Raw genomic sequence first — 20,315 nt, forward strand, 5'->3', positions numbered from 1 at the left:
GCCTCTAAATGCTTTCATAGCTCCTATAAAACACATTAGTACACTTATTTATTTTCTTGTATCCCTCAACTGTCTGCTGTATATGTCAGGATTTATAAATCCTCATTTTTCTTTGTCTTTAGCACTTTTCATAGTGCCTAGCTTCTTTTTTTTAAATTTAATTTAACATATTTATTTATTTATTTTACCTAGTACCACAGATTTGGTCTTTTAGATTATCTTTAGAATAATTTTTTCTCCAGATCTTTTTAGGATGTCCATGGCAATCTAATAGTATTTACATATCAACTTCACTTCTGAATTTAAAAGTTGAGTGTTCTAAGTAAAATTCTCACTCTCTGTCTCTTCGAATTGTCCTTTACCTCCTTTATTCCATAAAGGCTCTATGCTATCTTCTTTTACATTTTTAACTGGTTATTATTTATATATATGAGAAAACCATTGTTTTTATCCCTTGTTTAGCAGGCAACGGCCTCAGTGCGATCTTTTTTGTCAGTATTCTTATTTTTTCCTCTGAAGTTTTTCCAATAATACATTTATATAATTTCAAAATGATTATAAAGTAGTCTGCTGTCTTCCATGTCTGCTTATTTGAAATAGCGTTCCACGTAGTTGAGGATTCAGTCCTAGACACTTATGGCTAAGAATGATTCTGGGATCTTCCACTCTTCTGTCTCGTCAAGACTGGCCACTGGCTTGCTCTTTTCTTGCCACCGAAGGAAGGTGTCCATCTGTCCCAGGAAGGACAAACTCATGTCTTCAGCACTACCGCAGGTCTATCTTTAGGCCGTCAGCCTCCTCCCCTCCACTCTCTTCCCTTCTCTTGCCGCTCCAAATGCTTTGATTTGTAGTCGGAAGTTCCTCTTGTCCACTTGCCTCTTCCCCCTCCTTTCCCAAGTTCCCACAGGAACCTGGGAATAGGTTGTGCCCAGAGGTTAGAACGGAAACTGCAGCAAGATAACTCTGAGGGGACAATGCCCAGTTGACGTCATTTCAACTACTTTGCTTCAGCTAGAGGTGGTTTTCTTTTTAATCTTCCATTTTTCTTCAGGTTACTCTTCTACTCCACCCTGTCTAGTGTCTGTCAACTTCTTTTTGAAAATTCCCTGGCATTGTCTCGTTGGTTTATTGTTTCCTTATATTCTCATTCAATATCCATAGTTCCAAGTGGTGACTTAGAAATGTGTCCTTGATAGAGTTGCTTTCTTCTGAAGCAGAAGCATCTCATTGGGGATATAATAATTTCCTCTTATCATTGCATATTTAATTTCCATGCTGACACCAGGTAGTGTAGGGATTATATAGTCATAATCCCCAGGGAAATACACAAATGTGTTAAGTAAGTTGTCATCAATTGTAAAAAAAGAAACCTTTACAAGCCCTGGTTACTGCTCTTTAATTATTAGTTTCAGTCAAGAGGAAGATAAAAGGAAACTATCATTTATTACGTTCCTACTATGCGGCAATGTGCTAAGGCCATTTACATATATTACATTGCTCAGCTTTCCCTGGTTTATCTCCCTAAACTCTATTTTTCCTATTTTTTAGTGTGAGAACTAAGACTCAGCATTTGTTTATTTATTTACTTACTTACTTATTTATTTTTTTGAGGCAGAGTTTCACTCTGTTGCCCAGACCGAAGTGCAGTGGTGCGATCTCGGCTCACTGCAACCTCCTCCTCCTGGGTTCAAGTGATTTTCCTGCCTCAGCCTCCTGAGTAGCTGGGACTATAGGCACACGCCACCACACCTGGATAATTTTTGTATTTTCATTACAGATGAGGTTTCACTACGTTGGCCAGACTAGTCTCAAACTCCTGACCTCAGGTGATCTGCCCACCTCAGCCCCACAAAGTGCTGGGATTACAGGCGTGAGCCACCGCGCCTAGCCAGGCTCAGCATTTAAATAACTGGCTTGAGGTCATGTTCAAATTGCTCTATCTACAACATGCCACCCAAGGTCCAGATGGTCCCTGTTCGTAGAAATGTAGTGTATGTCACCTGGGGTTATAGTGCATGTGAGTAGGGAGTCACTTAATGTCTGTTCCTTTTGTCTCCTTTCTCCAGCTATACCTGCAGGCCCGCTTCACTTGGCGAGGAGCCCGCCTGCTCCGGCCCCTCCTGCAGTTCACCTTGATCATGATGGCCTTCTACACGGGACTGTCCCGCGTATCAGACCACAAGCACCATCCCAGTGATGTGCTGGCAGGATTTGCTCAAGGAGCCTTGGTGGCCTGCTGCATAGTAAGTAGCATCTTGTCCTCAGTATGCAAGTGGAGCCCTGGACTGTTGCTTATTAAATGTTTCCAGCTCAGTGACTAAAGCTAGAGAGCCCTCGTTCCTGTTCTCTGCTTGGTGTCTGAAGAGTCACCTGGCCTTAGGCCTTAGGACTCCTTCAATAAAATGAGAATAATTCCTGCTTCTTCCCAGCCTGTGAGTTTTGATCTGATAGGGTCTGTAAATCTTCTCTGTAAATACAGAGGGTTTGGGCTTGTAGAATTTTGCAATTGGAAGGGAGCTGAGATATTGTCCAACTTGCTCATGTTATAGATGAGGAAATTTAGGGAAGAAACTTACCCAAGGTCATGTGTCAGCAGGTCATGCTTAGTGTCATGCTAAGTCTGTTGACCTAGTAGCAAGATCTAAGTCTCCTGACTCGAGTGCTCACATGCTTTTTGGTGGACACAGTACGCAATGGGACTTCTTGGCTTCTTGGAAAATGCCTCCTCTTCCCTCTGTGACCTTGGGAGTGACTCAGACAGACCCTAAACTCAGAGTTCATTGGAGAAGAGGAGGTTATCTGAAGGCTGAGCCCTCTCTCAGCCTGAGGGCCTTGCACATTGAGTCACAGACTTCCTAGGGATAACTGGGGATGGACCACATACTGATTTGCCCCAAATGAACGGGTTACCTTTTCACATACTTCATCTCTGACTCCCGGTGAAGGTGGGAGAAGGCATTGCACTTCTCTGAGCCTCCATCTGTAGGCGCTGCTTTTCCTGCCTGCTAAGAGCTTTGAGGGGCTTATTCAGCAAACATGACTGAGCACTTACTTTGAAATTGTGACTTCCTGGGCCCTACTGAGGGGAGCTCACCCCAGCCCAGCAGGAATCCCAGAATACAATAACGGCTGGATATTGAAGCACCACACATGTAGGTTGTATTGTTGTTAGTATTATCCATGCTCATTCACAGTAAGAATTATGAACAATAGAGAGATCTAAACCAGCTTCTTATCCTTTCCTGGTTTCTGAGCCTGGTTGCAGGCTCATGTCTCCCTATGCAGCCTCTCCCCAGCTCCTCTGTAATAGCACTTAACACTCTGGATTGAAATTGTCGATGGGTGTCTTCCTTTAGGCTGTACGTTCTTGGGGGCAGGGACCATGTGTAACATATATGTTACTCTTCCTGTCTTATCAAGGCCTCTTGGGGATTCTAGCTCAGAATAAGCAAATGTTGTGTGCCTAACAAGCAAAAAGCCAGAATCAATGAGTTGATCTAACCTTTCTTGAGGCCGGGCGCGGTGGCTCACGCTGGTAATCCCAGCACTTTGGGAGGCCGAGGCGGGCGGATCACGAGGTCAGGAGATTGAGACCACGGTGAAACCCCGTCTCTACTAAAAATACAAAAAATTAGCTGGGCGTGGTGGCGGGTGCCTGTAGTCCCAGCTACTCGGAGAAGCTGAGGCAGGAGAATGGCGTGAACCCAGGAGGCAGAGCTTGCAGTGAGCCGAGATTGCGCCACTGCACTCCAGCCTGGGCAACAGAGCGAGACTCCGTCTCAAAAAAAAAAAAAAAAAAAAAAAACCTTTCTTGAGAACACTGTAGGGAGTATTTCTTGAAGGTATAGGAATAAATAAGGCTCAGCCCTCCCAAGGAAATTCCATTATTGCTCCTCTCACAGCCAGGCCAAGCACAGGAGCTCAGTGCCATGGGGGCTGTCATAATTCCATGTATAGGGGGTTTCAGCAGGCAGGGAAGCACCTGACTCCATGTGCAGGGGTCAAGAAGAGGCAGAAGGAGTTGCAGCAATCAGAGTGGGTGCCACAAAGAAAGCAGTGTGTGAACTGCCTGCAGCCTTTGACATGGGAATCCCAGCCTACTGGACTGGCTGTTTTAATGGCTTTCTCCCTTGCTTTATTTTTCTTTTTTCTAAGTAAAGACCAGAAGGGAGAGAAACTGGGGGAGCAAACCGTTAATGAGAGCAGCTGTCACTGACCCGCTTGTTCTCTGGTGCCTGGCCCTTTAATGTGAGGTGACAGTGGGGGATGGGTGTTTGCACTGAAGGGTAACCCTTTGCTGACTGTGCCCTTCTGAGCTTTGCTCTCAGCAGGAGGACAGCCCGCAGGGGTCTGCTGTTGTGGTTCCTTCTTGGCGCCACTGCCCTAATTGGAGTCCCCTGCACCCCCAATTAAAAAAATTAAAAGGTTGGGGGATCCTTACTAGCCTTCCTCTCTTTTATATCCTAAAACATGGGCTATAAGCAATTAGACAGAGTGTTCGGGAGGACTATGGCTTATTTCCAAGAAGTGAAATGAGGGTTCTGACTTGTGTCCTGTTTGGCTCTTGCTGACTGTAGCACAGTATAGGAATTTGATCCTGGCGTTTACAAAGCACCTACTCTCTGCTGGTAGTATCATTCTGATACTTTACCCATTGTCTTCCTTTTTTTTTTTGAGAGTCTCGCTCTGTCACCCAGGCTGGAGTGCAATGGCACGATCTCGGCTCACTGCAACCTCTGCCTCCTAGGTTCTTCCGCCTCAGCCTCCCAAGTAGCTGGGATTACAGGCACCCACCATCATGCCTGGCTAATTTTTGTATTTTTGTAGAGATGGGGTTTCACCGTGTTGGCCAGGCTGGTCTTGAACTCCTGACCTCAGGTGATCTGCCCGCCTCAGCCTCCCAAAGTGCTGGGTTTACAGGTGTGCGCCACTGTGCCCAGCTGCCCACTGTCTTCTTTTAGCCACATTAAGCCATTCTACTACAGCCATTTTACAGAAGTAACTAGGCTCAGAGAGGTAACTTAAGTCATCCAGGGTTAGAGAGCTAATAGACAGCTGCACCGCGATTCTCATGGACTCAAAGCTATGCCCTCTGCACTCTGCAAGGAGAGGGGGTCCCTGAAGCTGAAGGCCCTGCAGTTAACCCGAAACAGAAGCTCCATAATTAGCTGCTTAAAGAGTATCGTTTAATTGTGTCACAGAGTCATTCCTAACCCTTTGGGTGGATCCATTTATTGCTTTGAGTTTGAAAGCCTGATTTACAATGTAAAGATGGTTTGGAAAGGGGTGATAAATCTCTTTCCCTGCCTTTCACTCACTCACCTGTGAACATGCAAGAACCAGGAACTCAATCTTACTTATCATTTTTCTCCAAATGCCTGACACCCAGCCTTGTGCTCAGTGGGACCTCATGGTCCAGAATGGCTTGGAATCGCAGCACTGAGAGATTCATTTCATTGAAGCCATCTGAGAGGCCAGGACAGGGAAGTGCCTGGAAGCTGTGGCTACTCAGAATAAAAGTGTGGAAATGTTCAGCTGGGAGGAAAGAAGGTAGTGTCTTTTCCAGTCGTAAGCTCCCAGGATTCTGTTGTCCTGGGTTTGATTGTGAGGGAGACAGAAGCAAAGCTCAGGACCCTGGATTGAGCAGAGATGGGTAGATCTGTGAGGAGGTGTGGGGAACCGGAGACCATGTGATGAAGACACCAGGTGCCCGGGAGAGGGAACTGTGAGGAGAATGACGGGCATCTGCCTCATGGGTTTTGTAGCTTTATCAGGGTTATGCAATGTAGCTGTCACGTGCCAGGCAGCAGTCTGTGGCCTCTGCTCTGATTGTGCCACATGACAGAACTTTTACCCACGAATCAGGGCCGCTGTCCCAGGGAATCCCAGGAAGGACCAAGTTCTCTTCTTACTCATGACTATGGCTGTATTGAATGGTTTTTGAAACACAGAGACATCACCTGAAGTTAAGAGGATCGATAAAAAAGCACGTATGGCACAAAGGCCACCACTTGAGGTGCCAAGAAACACAGAATCCATTTTCCAGTCTGCCAGATAACCTCCTGAGCCAAGCCTCTGTGGACTCCCTGTTAATTGAGATGTAATCTTCACTGACATTTGCTGAGAGCCCAAGCACTCAGAGAGAAGGTAGCAAAGCTGGAGTTGACCCCAGACAGCCTGACACAGAGCTGGCACTCCAAGACCCAGGCTTTGGCAGCCCTCCTCTCATCTCTCCACCCCTTCACCTCCTGGCATGTCAAACATTTCAATATTTTCCAACACCTGAGTTTCTATATTAGATAGCTGTCCCCTTTGATGGAACACAGTTCCAGTTCCACCTCCTCTCTGATGAAAACTTCTGTATTAGTTGCCTCTTGCTGCTATAACCAATTACCACAAATTTAGTGGCTTAAAAGAATGCAAGTTTATTTTCGTGCGGTTCTGGAAGTTAGGAGTTGGAAAAGGGTCTCACTGAGCTAAAATCAAGGTGGAACACATTCCATCTAGAGGATCTAAGGGGAGATCTGTTTTCTTGCTTTTTCTAGCTTTCTGGAGCTACTTGAGTTCGTTGGCTCATGGCCCCATTCTCCACTTTCAAAGCTAGCGTATAGAATCTTCACTCTCCCTCTCTCTCTCACACACACATACACTTTCTCTGGCCTTTGCATCCATTGTCACACCTTCTTCTGTTACTTTTGTCCTTTTGCCTCCCTCTTTTACAGATGCTGGGACCACCTTGATAACCCAGGATGATCTCTCCTTCTCAAGATCTTAACTTAATCTCATTTTATCATGTAGCATCATTCATTGCTTCTGGGACTTAGGATGTGGGCGTCTTTGGGGGACATTGTTCAGCTTTCCACAACTTCCCCAGTCCTAGAGACAGTATTGTCTCACTTCCTTCCAGTACCCCGTGGCCTTTTGCACTTTCTTCCAGCCATGGCTTTAGGCCTCATCTACTCACGGCCTGCTCATATGTCTGTCTCTTCAGCTAGATTGTGGGTGCCTTAATAGCAGAATCCATGGCTTAACCTTCTGATTATTTATTCTCCGTGCATAGTACAGTAGCTGACACAATAGGTGCTTCATCAGCATTGGGTAAATGGTGAATGATGAATTAGCTTGTGGCTTCAGGCCAGACACTTCCCTTCTGGGCCTAGTTTCCTCACCTGTGAATTGAAGCTGGAGGCCTTGTAGCTCCATGACCTTTGTGCACAGACATTCTGTGGCACAACTGACTTTGTAGTAACTGACTGAGGTACAGTGCATTAACCCTAGAATGCTGGTTCCATAACTGCAGAGCCTTGGGCAACAGGCATGACAGCCGAGAACTTTTACCTGGGTCTGTTGAGGGTAGATCCTGTCACAGCAGGCAGCCTCGTCTAGACAAAAATCACATGTCAAATGGAAGTCTGGTTTCCTCCTCCATTGCTTACTAATTGAATGCTTTCCAGAAAGGGAAGACAATGGAAGCCAGCACAGACAGAAAACCTATACAGTGACATGAACTCAACACAAAGACACAAGCACTTAGGGTCAGATAGGCCTGCCTGCACACCTTCAGAGATCTGGACAGAGATACACAGGACAAAGGAGAGAGCCACAGCCCAGATAGACCATGAGGTGCATGGGCAGACCCAATCGTACTCAGAACCGCAGACACACATAAACAGACAGATGAATAAAAAAAACACAACACAGGCTCATATTGACTCTCCCAGCCCCCTCCTGCTTACACACTCACTAAGTCACCCCTACCAAAGATGTGAACTTTACAGTTGGACTCACCCAGGGACTAGGACGAAAGAACAGACATCAGTTCATTTCCTGTCTGGTGACAACTTGCATATCTGGTCACCTCCTCCCTGACCCTCCAACAGATGGCAAATTAGGGGCCCCTGGGAGGGGTCAGGGGAGGGCCCGGCTGCCATTGCTGTGGGTTCAGCAGAGGAAGCAGCTGCTCATGGATTTCGTAAATACACAGCAGAGTCTTTCCTGGTTTTCCTCTTCCCGGGGGTGTGGCTCCGCTTGCCGTTGCTCTTTTGTGTGCTGCTATCTTCCTCCAGATGTAGGGAAGGGCGAAGGCATTCTTTGTCTCTGCCCCAGTGAGGTGACCTTGGGAAAAGACACCAGCAAGAATGCCGGTGTGAAGAAGAGTTCAGTGATGACAACCCCTGCAAAAGGAAACTGCACTGCAGGGAGAGGCCAGGACACACCCAAGGACACATAGTAGCAGAGTAGGAACCAAATCCCCAGTTTCTTGATTCCATCTAAAGGGCTAAACAGTAAATTCCAAGCATGCTTGGCCATGAATTTGCAAGGCCTCTTCCTTCTCTAACAGGAGAGAGTCCCATCTATTCCCTTCTGATTTACTCCAGTGCTGCCTGGGCACAGGGGAGTGGATGAAATGAGCTCCCAAACCTCTTCTGGCCCTGCAAAAGTCGAGCTCTTTGCCCAGTAATGCGACCTTGAGGTAATGTGATCTTGCCACTGCTGGCCCCCACTCTTAGGCAGGCAGAAACGTGGATGTAGGAGAGAGAAGGAAGCAAAGAAATAAACTTTGGCCGCTAATAGATAATGACACTATCTTTGTAGTGCTCTACAACTGTTCAAAATACAGTTGACCTTGAACAACATGGGGACTAGAGGTTCCGACCTCCAGCACAATAAAAAGTCCAAATAGAACTTTTGACTCCCTCAAAACTTAAAACTACTAACAGCCTACTGTTGACTGGAACCCTTACTGATAACATAAACAGTCAATTAACACATATTTTGTATGTTTTATGTATTATATACAGTATTCTTACAATAAAGTAAGCTAGAGAAAAGAAAATGTTATCAAGAAAATTATAAGGAAGAGGAAATATATTTACTATTCATTAGGTGGAAGTGATCACCATAAAAGTCTTCATGCTGGTTGTTTCCATGTTGAGTAGGCTCACGAGGAAGAAGAGGAGGGGTTGGTCTTGCTGTCTCAGGGTTGGCAGAAGCAGAAGAAAATTTGTGTATAAGTGGACCCATGCAGTTCAAGCTCATGTTATTCAAGAATCAACTGTACTTCTAAAACTTTCTTGTTCCCCTGCTAAGATGGATGAGCTGATGAAGCAGAGGCTCAGAGAGGGAAGTTATATTCCTGCCACTTGCTAGGTAGGCTGTCAGGGCAAGTCACTTCACCTGTCAGCCACCTTTTCCAATCCCGTGAGGTTGAGATGATAATACCTAACATGATTTCTGGATTGAGGATTCAGAGAATTAAAGATGCATCATGCTTGGCACATGCAACATATTGATTGTGAATTGTCATTAAATACTATGCTTTGTTTAAAGATTCAGAGCTAAAAGGAGTTGGTCCTTAAAGAGCTTAACTAGTGCAGTAGCTTTCAAAGACTTGACCACCATCTATAATAAGAAATACACTTTATATCATAACCCAATAGAGGCACCCACACATAACTAAAACAAATATTTCACAAAATAAGGCTTGCCTTTACTGTGTGAGAAATTCTAATATTTTCTATTAACCTTCAAAAATGCTGGTGGTGACCACCTAGTTAGTTGATTTTGTAGCTTGCTAATGGCTTGAGAATTATCTAGTAGGAATAGACATGTAAACAGACAAGTATGATAGAAGGGCACAGCTGCTGGGATGGGATACGCTACTGAGGACAGTGGGGTCACAAGAGAAGGGGTGATTAATTCTTCTTGAGGGTGTTGGAAGACTAGAAAGAATTTTTAGAGTAGGTAATTCTTTAAAAATGAATAGTCATTTGCTGTAAGATACAAAAGATAAGGAAGGGAATTCCATTTAGAAGGAATAGCACAAAGACATGGAGATGGGTGAGAACATGATATGTTTTGTGACCCTAGAAATGCAGAACAATGAAACTTGTGGGATAATGGGGAGAGGTGACCTCAGTGAATAGTAGCCTCCTTCTCCCTTTCAGCTTCAAAATTGGATGGTTTCTAGGAATGGGGTCCCCTGACTTTGTTGAGCCTTGGTCATCTTTGGGTACTATGTTCCCAAGTTCCAGCTCCTACTGCATTTAGCACCCCATAGACAGAGCTGTCAGTCCCCTGGGTACTCCTTACCAGACACCCTCCCTAATAGCCTATGAATATTTTCCTGGAAGGTTCCTATTCTCCATCAGTATTGCCCACAACTTTCTTTAAAGGGCAGGGGCGGGTCTTGCTCTGTTGCCCAGGCTGGCCTTAAACTCTTGGGCTCAAGCCGTCCTCCCACTTCAACTTCCTGACTAGCTGGGACCACAGGCACACAGCAGCATGCTCCGCAAAATTGCTTTCAACTTTCTTTGCTCCTCTAAATGCTCTTTGTTTGTTTTGTGAGACTAATTTCCTTCACATTCCTCAATAGCAGTGATGATTTGAATAGTCCTTCATAAGGCTGGATGCGTAGTGGCTTACACCTGTAATCCCAGCGCTTTAGGAGGCCAAGGTGGGCGGATCACTTGACTTCAGAAGTTCAAGACCAGGCCGGCCAACATCCTGTCTCTACTAAAAAAATACAAAAATTGGCCAGGTGTGGTGGTGCACACCTATAATCCCAGCTACTCGGAGGCTGAGGCACAAGAATGCTTGGACTGGGGAGGTGGAGGCTGCAGTGAGTGGAGATCATGCACTGCACTCCAGCCTGAGCGACAGAGCGAGACTCTGTCTCAAAATAAATGAATGAATGAATGAATGAATGAATGAGTAGTTCTTCATAGCTACAAAGTGTTTTCACATATATTCCATGTAAGCCTTACAGGAACCACAGGTAGGTGGAATTTTTTTTATTTTTATTTATTTATTTATTTTTTGAGATGGAGTTTCACTCTTGTTGCCCAGGCTGGAGTGCAGTGGCACAATCTCAGCTCACCACAACCTCCATCTTCCAGGTTCAAGTGATTCTCCTGCCTCAGCCTCCCAAGTAGCTGGGATTACAGGCGCATGCAATCACGCCCAGCTAATTTTTGTGTTTTTAGTAGAGACGGGGTTTCTCCATGTTGGTCAGGCTGGTCTCGAACTCTCTACCTCAAGTGATCTGCCCACCTCGGCCTCCTGAAGTTCTGGGATTACAGGTGTGAGCCGCCGCGCCCAGCTGGTGGATTTTAAAAATAACATTTGCACACAAATACAGGGCAGACCCATCATCTACAACTATAAAACCTTTTAATCTTGTATAAATTCAAGACAAGTGTGACAGTTTGGATCACACACCAGTAGAAATTTTGGGACTATATTCTGCTGTCTGATTTCCAGTGTCACACTCTTTTCCACCTCATCATTTTCCCTCACAGATATACTAGGAAGTCACTCAACAGAAATGCTCACAAATTCCTAGTGCCCAAAGCCGCTGAAAGCCCTTTATTGAGGTCAAAAAATAATGATTACAGTTAGATAATCCCATCTAGTTAAAAAACAAGGCTGCCAAAGATGGCTTTTCTTTAGATAGCACTTACTGTACTTAGGGCATGAGGGTGAGCCAGGTCCCAAGGCTTTCTCCTCCAAAGAGAGTTATTCCTTCCTTAATCCATGAGATTGTTCAGCGTGGTAGACCAGAAAGCTAAAAGGAAATCCTAGGGCCAAAGCACATGGGAATGCATGCAAAAGGAGCAACAGTCATGGTCTTTACGCTCACACGGTGGAGCTCTATTAAGAGCTACGGTTTTTGAATTCTGAGAACAGGGATGACTCAACACAGTCCATGCCCTTGAGTAGCTCAGTCTAGAAGGGGAAATATGACACAGCATTTAAAGTGTCACGTATCAAAGCCTATGGCCTAACGCTAATATGGAAGGTTATTAAAAGTTCAATATGGGTACTAAAGAGAGAAGAGAAGGGTGGTTCAAGAAAGGTAATGTTGTGCCCAGTGTAGATTGTCTAAGACACACAGCCATGCAGTGGCAGATCTAGGATTTGAGCCCATCTATTCATCTCCACAGATTGTCCACTAGTGGCTCTTTTAACTGTACTCTTAAATGCAGATTCCAAACAACAACATAACAAATAACTGTAGTGTTTGATAAAATGCAGATTCCAGATTCTCAGTAGGTTTTAGATGGGCCCAGGAATCTGCTATTTCAGGAAGCTCCCAGGTGATTCTGAAACAGATGGTTTGAGGACAACACTTTAAGAAATACCAGAATAGACGATGCTCAGTTTTCTTGAGGTTCTAAGATTCTAAAATTCTTTTGCTTTTGTAGTTATCTACCCTTTGCTAGCATTTTAGCTCAATGTGTTATGTAAGGATGGGATTCCTATTTTCAAGGAGTTCACTTACACTCAGGGGCTCTAGGAACATTTAAAGGATAATTTTATTGTCATAATCTGCCCTTAACAAAGTTAACAAAATGACCCTTAAAATTTGCTGATTCAGCCATTCCTAGCCATGAAAGGAGGAACCTGGCTACCTACCAGACTTCTTATTTCTGGTGTACTTGGTTCTTGGTGACCTCTAGGCAGGCAGCACCCCAGCAGGGCTGGACTGTGTGTGCTCCCTGGGAGGTTGACATTTCCGGAGTGTGAATGCTGGCAGTAAGACACTGGAAGCATCTTCCACTTTGAGTGTGCCAACTCTTGGCCAAAGATAGCCCTAGAAATTGTAAGAACTTTGAGAGCAGATTCTGTTTGTCCTATAGAAAACTCCCATCAGCATATTGCCTCTACATCCAGCTAGAATGTGTCAGATTTCATGTGTTCATTCATGGTCTCAACCACTCTTTTTTTTCCCCCTCTCTCTTTTTTTTCTTTTTCTTGTTTTTTTTTTTTTTTTTTTTTTTTAATCTCTTCATCACGGTGAATGGGGTTCTTCCAGCTTAGAGTTGTCTTGTTTGTGTGTACTCTTGCTTTTGAAGGAAGGGGCTACATTGTCCACAGTGCTTGGGTAAATTAGATCATATTCCACCCTAGGATCACAGAACAGTTTACTCCTTTTGACTCAGGAGGAGATCAGAATCACTTCCCCATAGATAAATCCATAGAAACAGAAAGCAGATTGATGGTTACCAGGAGCTGGGGAGAGAAGGGAATGGGACATGACTGCTTAAAGTTTATGGAGTTTTATTTTGAGGTAATGAAATGTCTTGGAATTAGATAAAAGTGATGGTGGTACAGCACTATACAGTACTACATGCCACTGGCGTGGGGGGCAATCACTCCCCCAAGACAATGTCACAGGCAGAGGAAAGCAGAGTTATATACATATTTCTTTCCTAGCATAGTTACTGAAATTTTAAGAGTTTTTATGGGAATAAGTGCAAAGATTTCTAGAGTTGAAAACAGAACTAGAAAGAAAAACATTGCCTCCCTCGCACAGATATCCACCCCAAACATATCACCTCTACCAGCTGCAGTCCTGTCCTCAACATTTCAAAATCCATCTCTTCTTTGTCTTTACTGTATAGGTGTTCTTCAGGACTCATCCTCTCCTAGACTCTGTAATCCCTGCCTCCAGGCTCACTGCATGCTTTTTGACTCCATCTCCATTTTAGTTACCAACATGATTTTTTTTTTTTTTTTTTTTTTTGTCTGAGACAGAGTCTCGCTGTCTTGCCCAGGCTGGAGCACGATGGCACCATCTTGGCTCACTGAAACCTCTGCCTCCCAGGTTCAAGTGATTCTTCCGCCTCAGCCTCCTGAGTAGCTGGGATTATAGGCACCCACCATCATTCCCACCTAATTTTTGTACTTTTGTAGAGAGGGGGTTTCACCATGTTGGCCAGGCTGGTCTCGAACTCCTGACCTCAGATGATCCACCCGCCTTGGCCTCCCAAAGTGCTGGGATTTTAGGCGTGAGCCATTGCATCTGACCTCCAACATGATCTTAATGCAGGTCTTTCCAACTTGTTGCTTCCCCGCTTTCACCTTGACAATGATTCCTAGAGCCAAAAGAATGAGATCTGAACTTTTAACATGTCCCAAGAGGCTTTTCAATATCTAGTCCTCTCCTCTCCAGCCTCTTTGACTGCTCCGCCTTAGATATACTGAGCTTCCTGCAGCTCCCGGATGTGCTGTACTCCCTTTCTCCTATGCCTTTGCACATACTACTCCCTTTGCCTATAACATCCTAGCATTCACTGCCTGGTTAACTCCTCCTTATCCTTCAAAGCAAAGATCAAATAGACAACCTTTAGGAGAAGCCTTCTAAGGCCTGCTTCCCACTCCCCTTCAGTCTGGGTAAAATGCCACATTCTCTGTGCTTCCTCAACACCCTTGCTTCCCTCCATCATAATCCTTAATATGCTGTATTGTGGTCATCTGTTTACCTGGCTCTCTAACTCATTGGCCTATAAACTCCTGGAGGGTAAAAGACTGTCTTATGTATATTCATCTTCATATTTTTGGAGTTTAACACATAGCAGGAATTCAATAAGTATTTATTGATTGCATTCATTCATTTTCCAAAAAAAGAGTAATTTATAAAATTCAAAGAATTGGAGAAACAGAATGTTCTGCACGTTGTAACTTAGATCTCTTCTTGGTGCTTAGGATATAGTTCTTCCTGTTTGCTGGAAGTGTATTTATTGCCCAATGTGTCCTTTCGCACAGCAGAGATCTGTGGAGTAGGATTGTGGGCTGGGAGTGGGTTTATCCCATAGACCTAAGACAGCTACTTAATTTGTATAGACCCTTCCCAGCCTGGGCCCCTGGGTTTTCTTTCTGGGTGGAGATCATCTTCTGTAGGAAATGGAACTTCTCCAAGCCAAGAAGCTTTTACTTTTACTAGATCTTTTTGTGTTCTGCTGTTCACCTATTAGGAAGACTGAACCTTGTTTCAGTCTTGACAGTATTATGTTTCATGATCCCAAAAAAAAGTGTTTGTGTAACCTCAAGTTATGCTGAAAGTGAAATACAGCTTAAAGTGGGATTCTGCTGGACCTGACTCGACTTTTCACATCACCGCTTGGCTCCGTGCAGGCAGTATTCGAGTATGTGGTTCCCCCTCAAGTCTGTAGGAGTTGTATTGTCAATAAAGTCCAAGGCCAGAGTGCTTGCTTTCTAGTAAGTAGAGAGAATTTTTGAAATTCAATGACAAACATTTATTAAGCCCTCGTTGTGTACAGGGCTCAAAGCTAAGTGCTTTGGGTGATTCAGGGTGATTAGGGATAAGATTCCATCTTCAAGAAGCCTCCCATCTAGGAAGGAAGGTCGATAAGAATAGTTTTGGACACATGGGAGAGCATGGCTTTCTCTGGGTCCAGTAATTACTTTGGTATCCAGATCATTAGAGAACGGAACGCCTTCTATTGAACTATGTAACAGTCATCTCAAATTATTATTGCTTTTAGTCTTCATATGATTCCTAACCTGCAGTTAGGAAATGGAAACCCTAAGATGTAGTGACTATGAGCTCAGAAAATTAGATTGGGAGATAAGCCAGTAGATTGAGGTGGTAGATTGTTCAAGATCTTGAAGGGGAAGGTGTTCGAGGGGGACAGGGGAGCTGTCCCCAGCTATATTTGCCCTTGGCAAATGGGATGGATTCTGGGAGAAAGCTCTAAGAAATTAGGCCTGTACGACTTATTTTCATGAATCTAGCTGCTAAGCTGGACCAATTGAAGTTAAAAGTAGTGATGGGCCAGGCACGGTGGCTCACGCCTGTAATCCTAGTTCTTTGGAAGGCTGAGGCAGGCGGATCACAAGGTCCGGAGTTCGAGACCAGCCTGGTCAGCATGGTGAAACCCCGTCTCTACTAAAAATATAAAAATTAGCCAGGCATAGTGGCACGTGCCTGTAATCCCAGCTACTCAGGAGGCTGAGGCAGGAGAATCGCTTGAACCTGGGTGGCAGAGGTTGCAGTGAGCTGAGATCGTGCCACTGCACTCCAGCCTGGGTGACAGAGTGAGACTCTGTTTAAAAAAAAAAAAAAGTAGTGATGGGGAGGCATTGATCAAAACCTTTCCCTTTGAGACAAAGTGAAGGATAAAGGGAGGATAATTTTGAGCTACAGATGAGGACATCGTTGTCTGCACCTCTCAGATGATAACATCATTTTAGTACAAAAAGAAGTAAGGCCACTGGGGGAGATAAGGGAAAATGTGGGGCTGGGGCTGGGGTGGAGAAGAGTTGAAAAGTTTAATTATCTTCACATTGAACTCTAATCGAGTCTGTTTCCTTATACTGGGGACACTTGAAAACAGTTTCCCAAACCAACTACAAAGAATTTTCTGGCAGGGGAGCCTAGAGCCTACTGGCAGGTTGTGCACAGATCTTTTCTTTCCTGATCCTCAAGTTTGACTCTGACTAGGAGACAAATCTTTTGGTACCGTGGTTTTCACTGTTCAAACCTCCTGACAAAAGAAAGGGAGAAAAGACTTAATATTTTCTCTTGCAAAGCGGTACATCCAATAGCACTCAAACTGTGAATGTATTAAGATGTTATACTTCTTGGCTAATATTTCATTTTCTTGTAGTAGCATAGAAATAGCCTAGCTTTATTTTTTTTTAACAACAAAATAATACTTATTATATGTTTTGGTAGGTAATATACATAATGGGTACAAAATTCAAAAGGTACAACAGGTTTTACAGTGACCAGTAAACGTCTGTTTCACCTTTGCCTTCTAGCCACCCAGTTCCCTTCTCTTGAGGTAACCAGCATCACCAATTTCTTGCTGTGATTTTTATAGAACTTTCTTGATTGCTGTGTTGCTACAGAAGGGACATTGTGAAAATGAATTTAACAAATAATTCAAGTCCCTACTGTGGCCAGGCCCTGGATCGCTAGAGCCTTAGTTTTGGTAAAATCTTATTAGGAACTTCATTTTCTTGCCTATAGTGTGGCCAGAGTGAAGCCACAGTGCTGTCATTAGTAGTGAGCACGTTACCATCTGCAGGACAAAGACTCATCAATGCAGAAAGCTGTTGGATATAGGAACTTTGATAGTGTTTTAGTAGCTATTTTGAAACCCAGCCAAGTGTTTCCTATTAAATTACATGACTGATAGCTGCCACTTATGGTTACTTAGTAAAAACTCCTGTTGCTAAAAGGCTCAAATGGATGTCTGTGTGTTTATTTTGCCATCTAATACAAAGCATAAATTTTTCTTACTCCAGTAGCTCATCAAGCCCTTGAATCTTTCATCTCATTTTCAGCTCATTGAGGCAGGAACTATGCCTGTGCCATCCTCACACCTTTGCAAGTGGCATTCAATAAATGTTTCTCAAGTATTGTTCAGACTCAGTGAGGTCACATCCCCAGGAGGAAAAAGGACGCTGGGAATAAGTGATAGGAGATTTGTCATTAACCGTTCCTCCACATTAGTTGCCAACTTTCTCAGCAATGAGAACCTGGTTCCTTGACCCCCATCAAATGGTTGATATCACTAAGTTTTTAGGAAAAAGTAGTCACCACTGCCTGACTTCAGCTCTTGCTGATAGGAGTTCATGTTGGCTGATCTTTTTCGGTTACACCCTGGATTCCTTTGTGAGGAAAGGGAAAGTAGTGTCAATTAATGACTATAACTAATTATGACCTGCTTCCTTTGTTTAGGAACTTATCTTTCATTGCTATTCGTTTGCCTTGAGAAATAAGGAAGTATGGGTTGCAGATATGGGCACTGGACTGAGAGTCCTTAGAAGTGTATTCTACTGAACCAGTGTTGTGCAACCTGGGACATGTCACTGCCTTTTCCCGGGTCTCAGTTTCCCTATCTGTACTATAAGCCTTGACGATATGATCTCTGTTGTCCTTCCCTATTCAAAGAGTTATGATTTGGGGCCCCTTTTCCTGAAGTCTGCGCTCCTCTGACCTTCCTTTTCCCTCTGTACCCAGACCCCCGATGTCAGTTACTGACTTCAATCTCTGATTTGTGCTTCTAGGTTTTCTTCGTGTCTGACCTCTTCAAGACTAAGACGACGCTCTCCCTGCCTGCCCCTGCTATCCGGAAGGAAATCCTTTCACCTGTGGACATTATTGACAGGAACAATCACCACAACATGGTGTAGGTGCCACCCACCTCCTGAGCTGTTTTTGTAAAATGACTGCTGACAGCAAGTTCTTGCTGCTCTCCAATCTCATCAGACAGTAGAATGTAGGGAAAAACTTTTGCCCGACTGATTTTTAAAAAGAAAAAAAAAATGTTTTACTTTGTGGCCTTCCAAAAAATAGGTAGTGTTCGCCTATGTGGAAACAACAGCAAACTAACACCAAGTGCCAGAGTCCTGGATGTGCAATTGGTTTAAGTGTTCATGTTCTAGTGAACACGGCTTGTTCAGGAACAAACACTAAAATGATTTGAGTAGAGGCTGCTGGTCACCTTTTGTGACCTGAGGAATCCCAGGCCTGTGACAAAAGCAAAAATTCACATTGTAGCACACAATGCCAGAAATAGCACTGAATCAAGAAAATAGCCATTGCGGAGCTGCCCTCTTGAGTCTTTCTGTCCATCCCATTCTATTCTGTACTGTGACTTTAGTTCAGGAAGTTTTGTTTTGTGTTTTAAATAGAAGGAAAGAGCAAGTTTGCTCAGTCAAGTGAACAGATCCGGAATCCAGATTCCCAGTCCTAAGGCCTTATCACCTCCCTGCCCATAGGCCAACAACCATAGTTCCTCACATTAGTGGTTAGCAGACTCTTTGTGGATGAGTGAATTTCACAAATAGCACAATTTCAGAAGAAATCGAGGGCACAGGCCCTCACTTTTCTTCTTTTGACGCGTCATCCTGTGATGTTGAAATGTCAATTGCAGGATGCTGATGTTGTGCACGTCAATCACCGGGCACTTGCACACTCTTAGAAACAGTTCGACTTCGGTTACTGTCTTCTCCCTTGAAATCCTTGCTGTGTGCCCACCAGGATTTTCTGTGAGGGCCCAGGGATGAGCAAGGCATGGTCTGCCACCAGCTGATGGAAAGCAGCCTTCTGTACAACAGATGGGAGGGTGAAGGGGGCAGAATGAAAATTGAACCAACCTTTTCGCTGTTGCAAATTAGAAGGAGCCAGAGAAGCAGGCAGTATCATGCCTGAGAGGTTACCCTTCAGGATGACAGAGCTGAGGGTCTTTGTAGGAGTTGCTCTTGCTGTGTAAAGCACTATTGTCTTGGGGTTGACCCCTAGGGCAGTTCTTGGTAGGTTCTGCTGGGCAGAACATATGGGTTAAATCTCGGTAGAGAGTTTTCCTCATCCTCTATCCATAAGTGTCCTTCCATGCAAGGGTCCCACTCTAGGTGATAGACAGGGACCCCTTCTACTGAACCTTTGAGGAAAGGAGGAAGGAAGAAATGCGTTTAGATCTTGGATGCAGACCTTTCAAAGGGTTAAATGTAACCATATGGATCAACCACATGCACATCCTTACTACAGAATCCGTCCTTTCATTTCAACTTATAGCAAGCTATGATTTTTATATATAAATATTATATAAATAATGTATAAAACATTAAAAGTTAACTATGTAAGATATTATTTCTGAAACAATTTTAGCTATATCCACTATGATTATAAACCGTGTCTCGACCTGTGTTATTTACATTAGCTGCTTAAAAAAGCATCGAGTTAATTTTTTTAAATATCAGCTAAAATATCATAGTTCTGTGGTAGACATTGTTTTATAATGAAAGAAATAACTGCAACTAGAGAAAACTGTATAAAAACATTAAATTGTCAGTATTTTTGTAAGGTTCCATTTTGTAAAGAGAATAATATTCAAAGACTTTTGTAGCATACAAAGTGAAAACTTGTATCTGCGAAACTATACTTGTATTAAATGTGCTTTTTAAATAAAAGCTCGTAACACAACTAATTAAGGACTTGCAAGCCTGGAGTGTTTGAGAGATGTTTGTCTCAGGTGTGTGGGTAGGAGAAGGAAGCATCGCGGGCTTCCTTCTTTGAGTGGGCTTGCCTCATCTCGGGGCACCAACTCCTGATTTTTTTCAGTGGGAAATGTGGTGGTCATAGGATAGATACTGACGTCTTCCCTGCTCTTTCATCTCTGAAAGCCTGTTTGCAGAATGAGGCCCTGGCTCTACCCTCATCTCAGGCTCTTCTAAAGAGCTTTTGTATTCTAAAGAGGATTTCTCCATCAGAGAAGTAGGAGCTGTAGGAACCCCAAGGGCAGATAAGCAGCCTTCACTCTAGATAAGGTATGCTGGGGGAGCTTACTGAGGGAATCCTGTACACAGCCCACATCAAAGGAAGGCTGAGAATGGCCTGTGGCTCCTGCTTCCCTTCCTTGTGTTTCTCCAACCTGGAAGAAAAGGGGAAGCTAGAAATTCACATTTATCCAGCACCTGTGTGCCAGGGATTTCTGCCTGTTTGTTCTGTCTGATCTTCACAGCAGTTATTTTGGGAAAGAAGGAATACTAAAGAATGC

General features: G+C 44.0%; 1 protein-coding gene across 1 annotated transcript in view; it reads left to right on the top strand.

Moving 5' to 3' along the window:
* PLPP3 (phospholipid phosphatase 3) overlaps positions 1–19,745 on the top strand; it is an 84,698-nt gene extending 64,953 nt beyond the window's left edge. Inside the window, exons 5-6 of the mRNA XM_032137737.2 lie at positions 2,067–2,243; positions 17,824–19,745. Coding sequence (XP_031993628.1) covers positions 2,067–2,243; positions 17,824–17,949 — 303 coding nt within the window. The 3' untranslated portion in view covers positions 17,950–19,745. The remainder of the gene's footprint in view (positions 1–2,066; positions 2,244–17,823) is intronic.
* Positions 19,746–20,315: the final 570 nt, after the last annotated feature.

Source organism: Hylobates moloch, unplaced genomic scaffold (genome assembly GCF_009828535.3).
Source record: "Hylobates moloch isolate HMO894 unplaced genomic scaffold, HMol_V3 SCAFFOLD_18, whole genome shotgun sequence".
Classification (NCBI taxonomy): Eukaryota; Metazoa; Chordata; class Mammalia; order Primates; family Hylobatidae; genus Hylobates; species Hylobates moloch.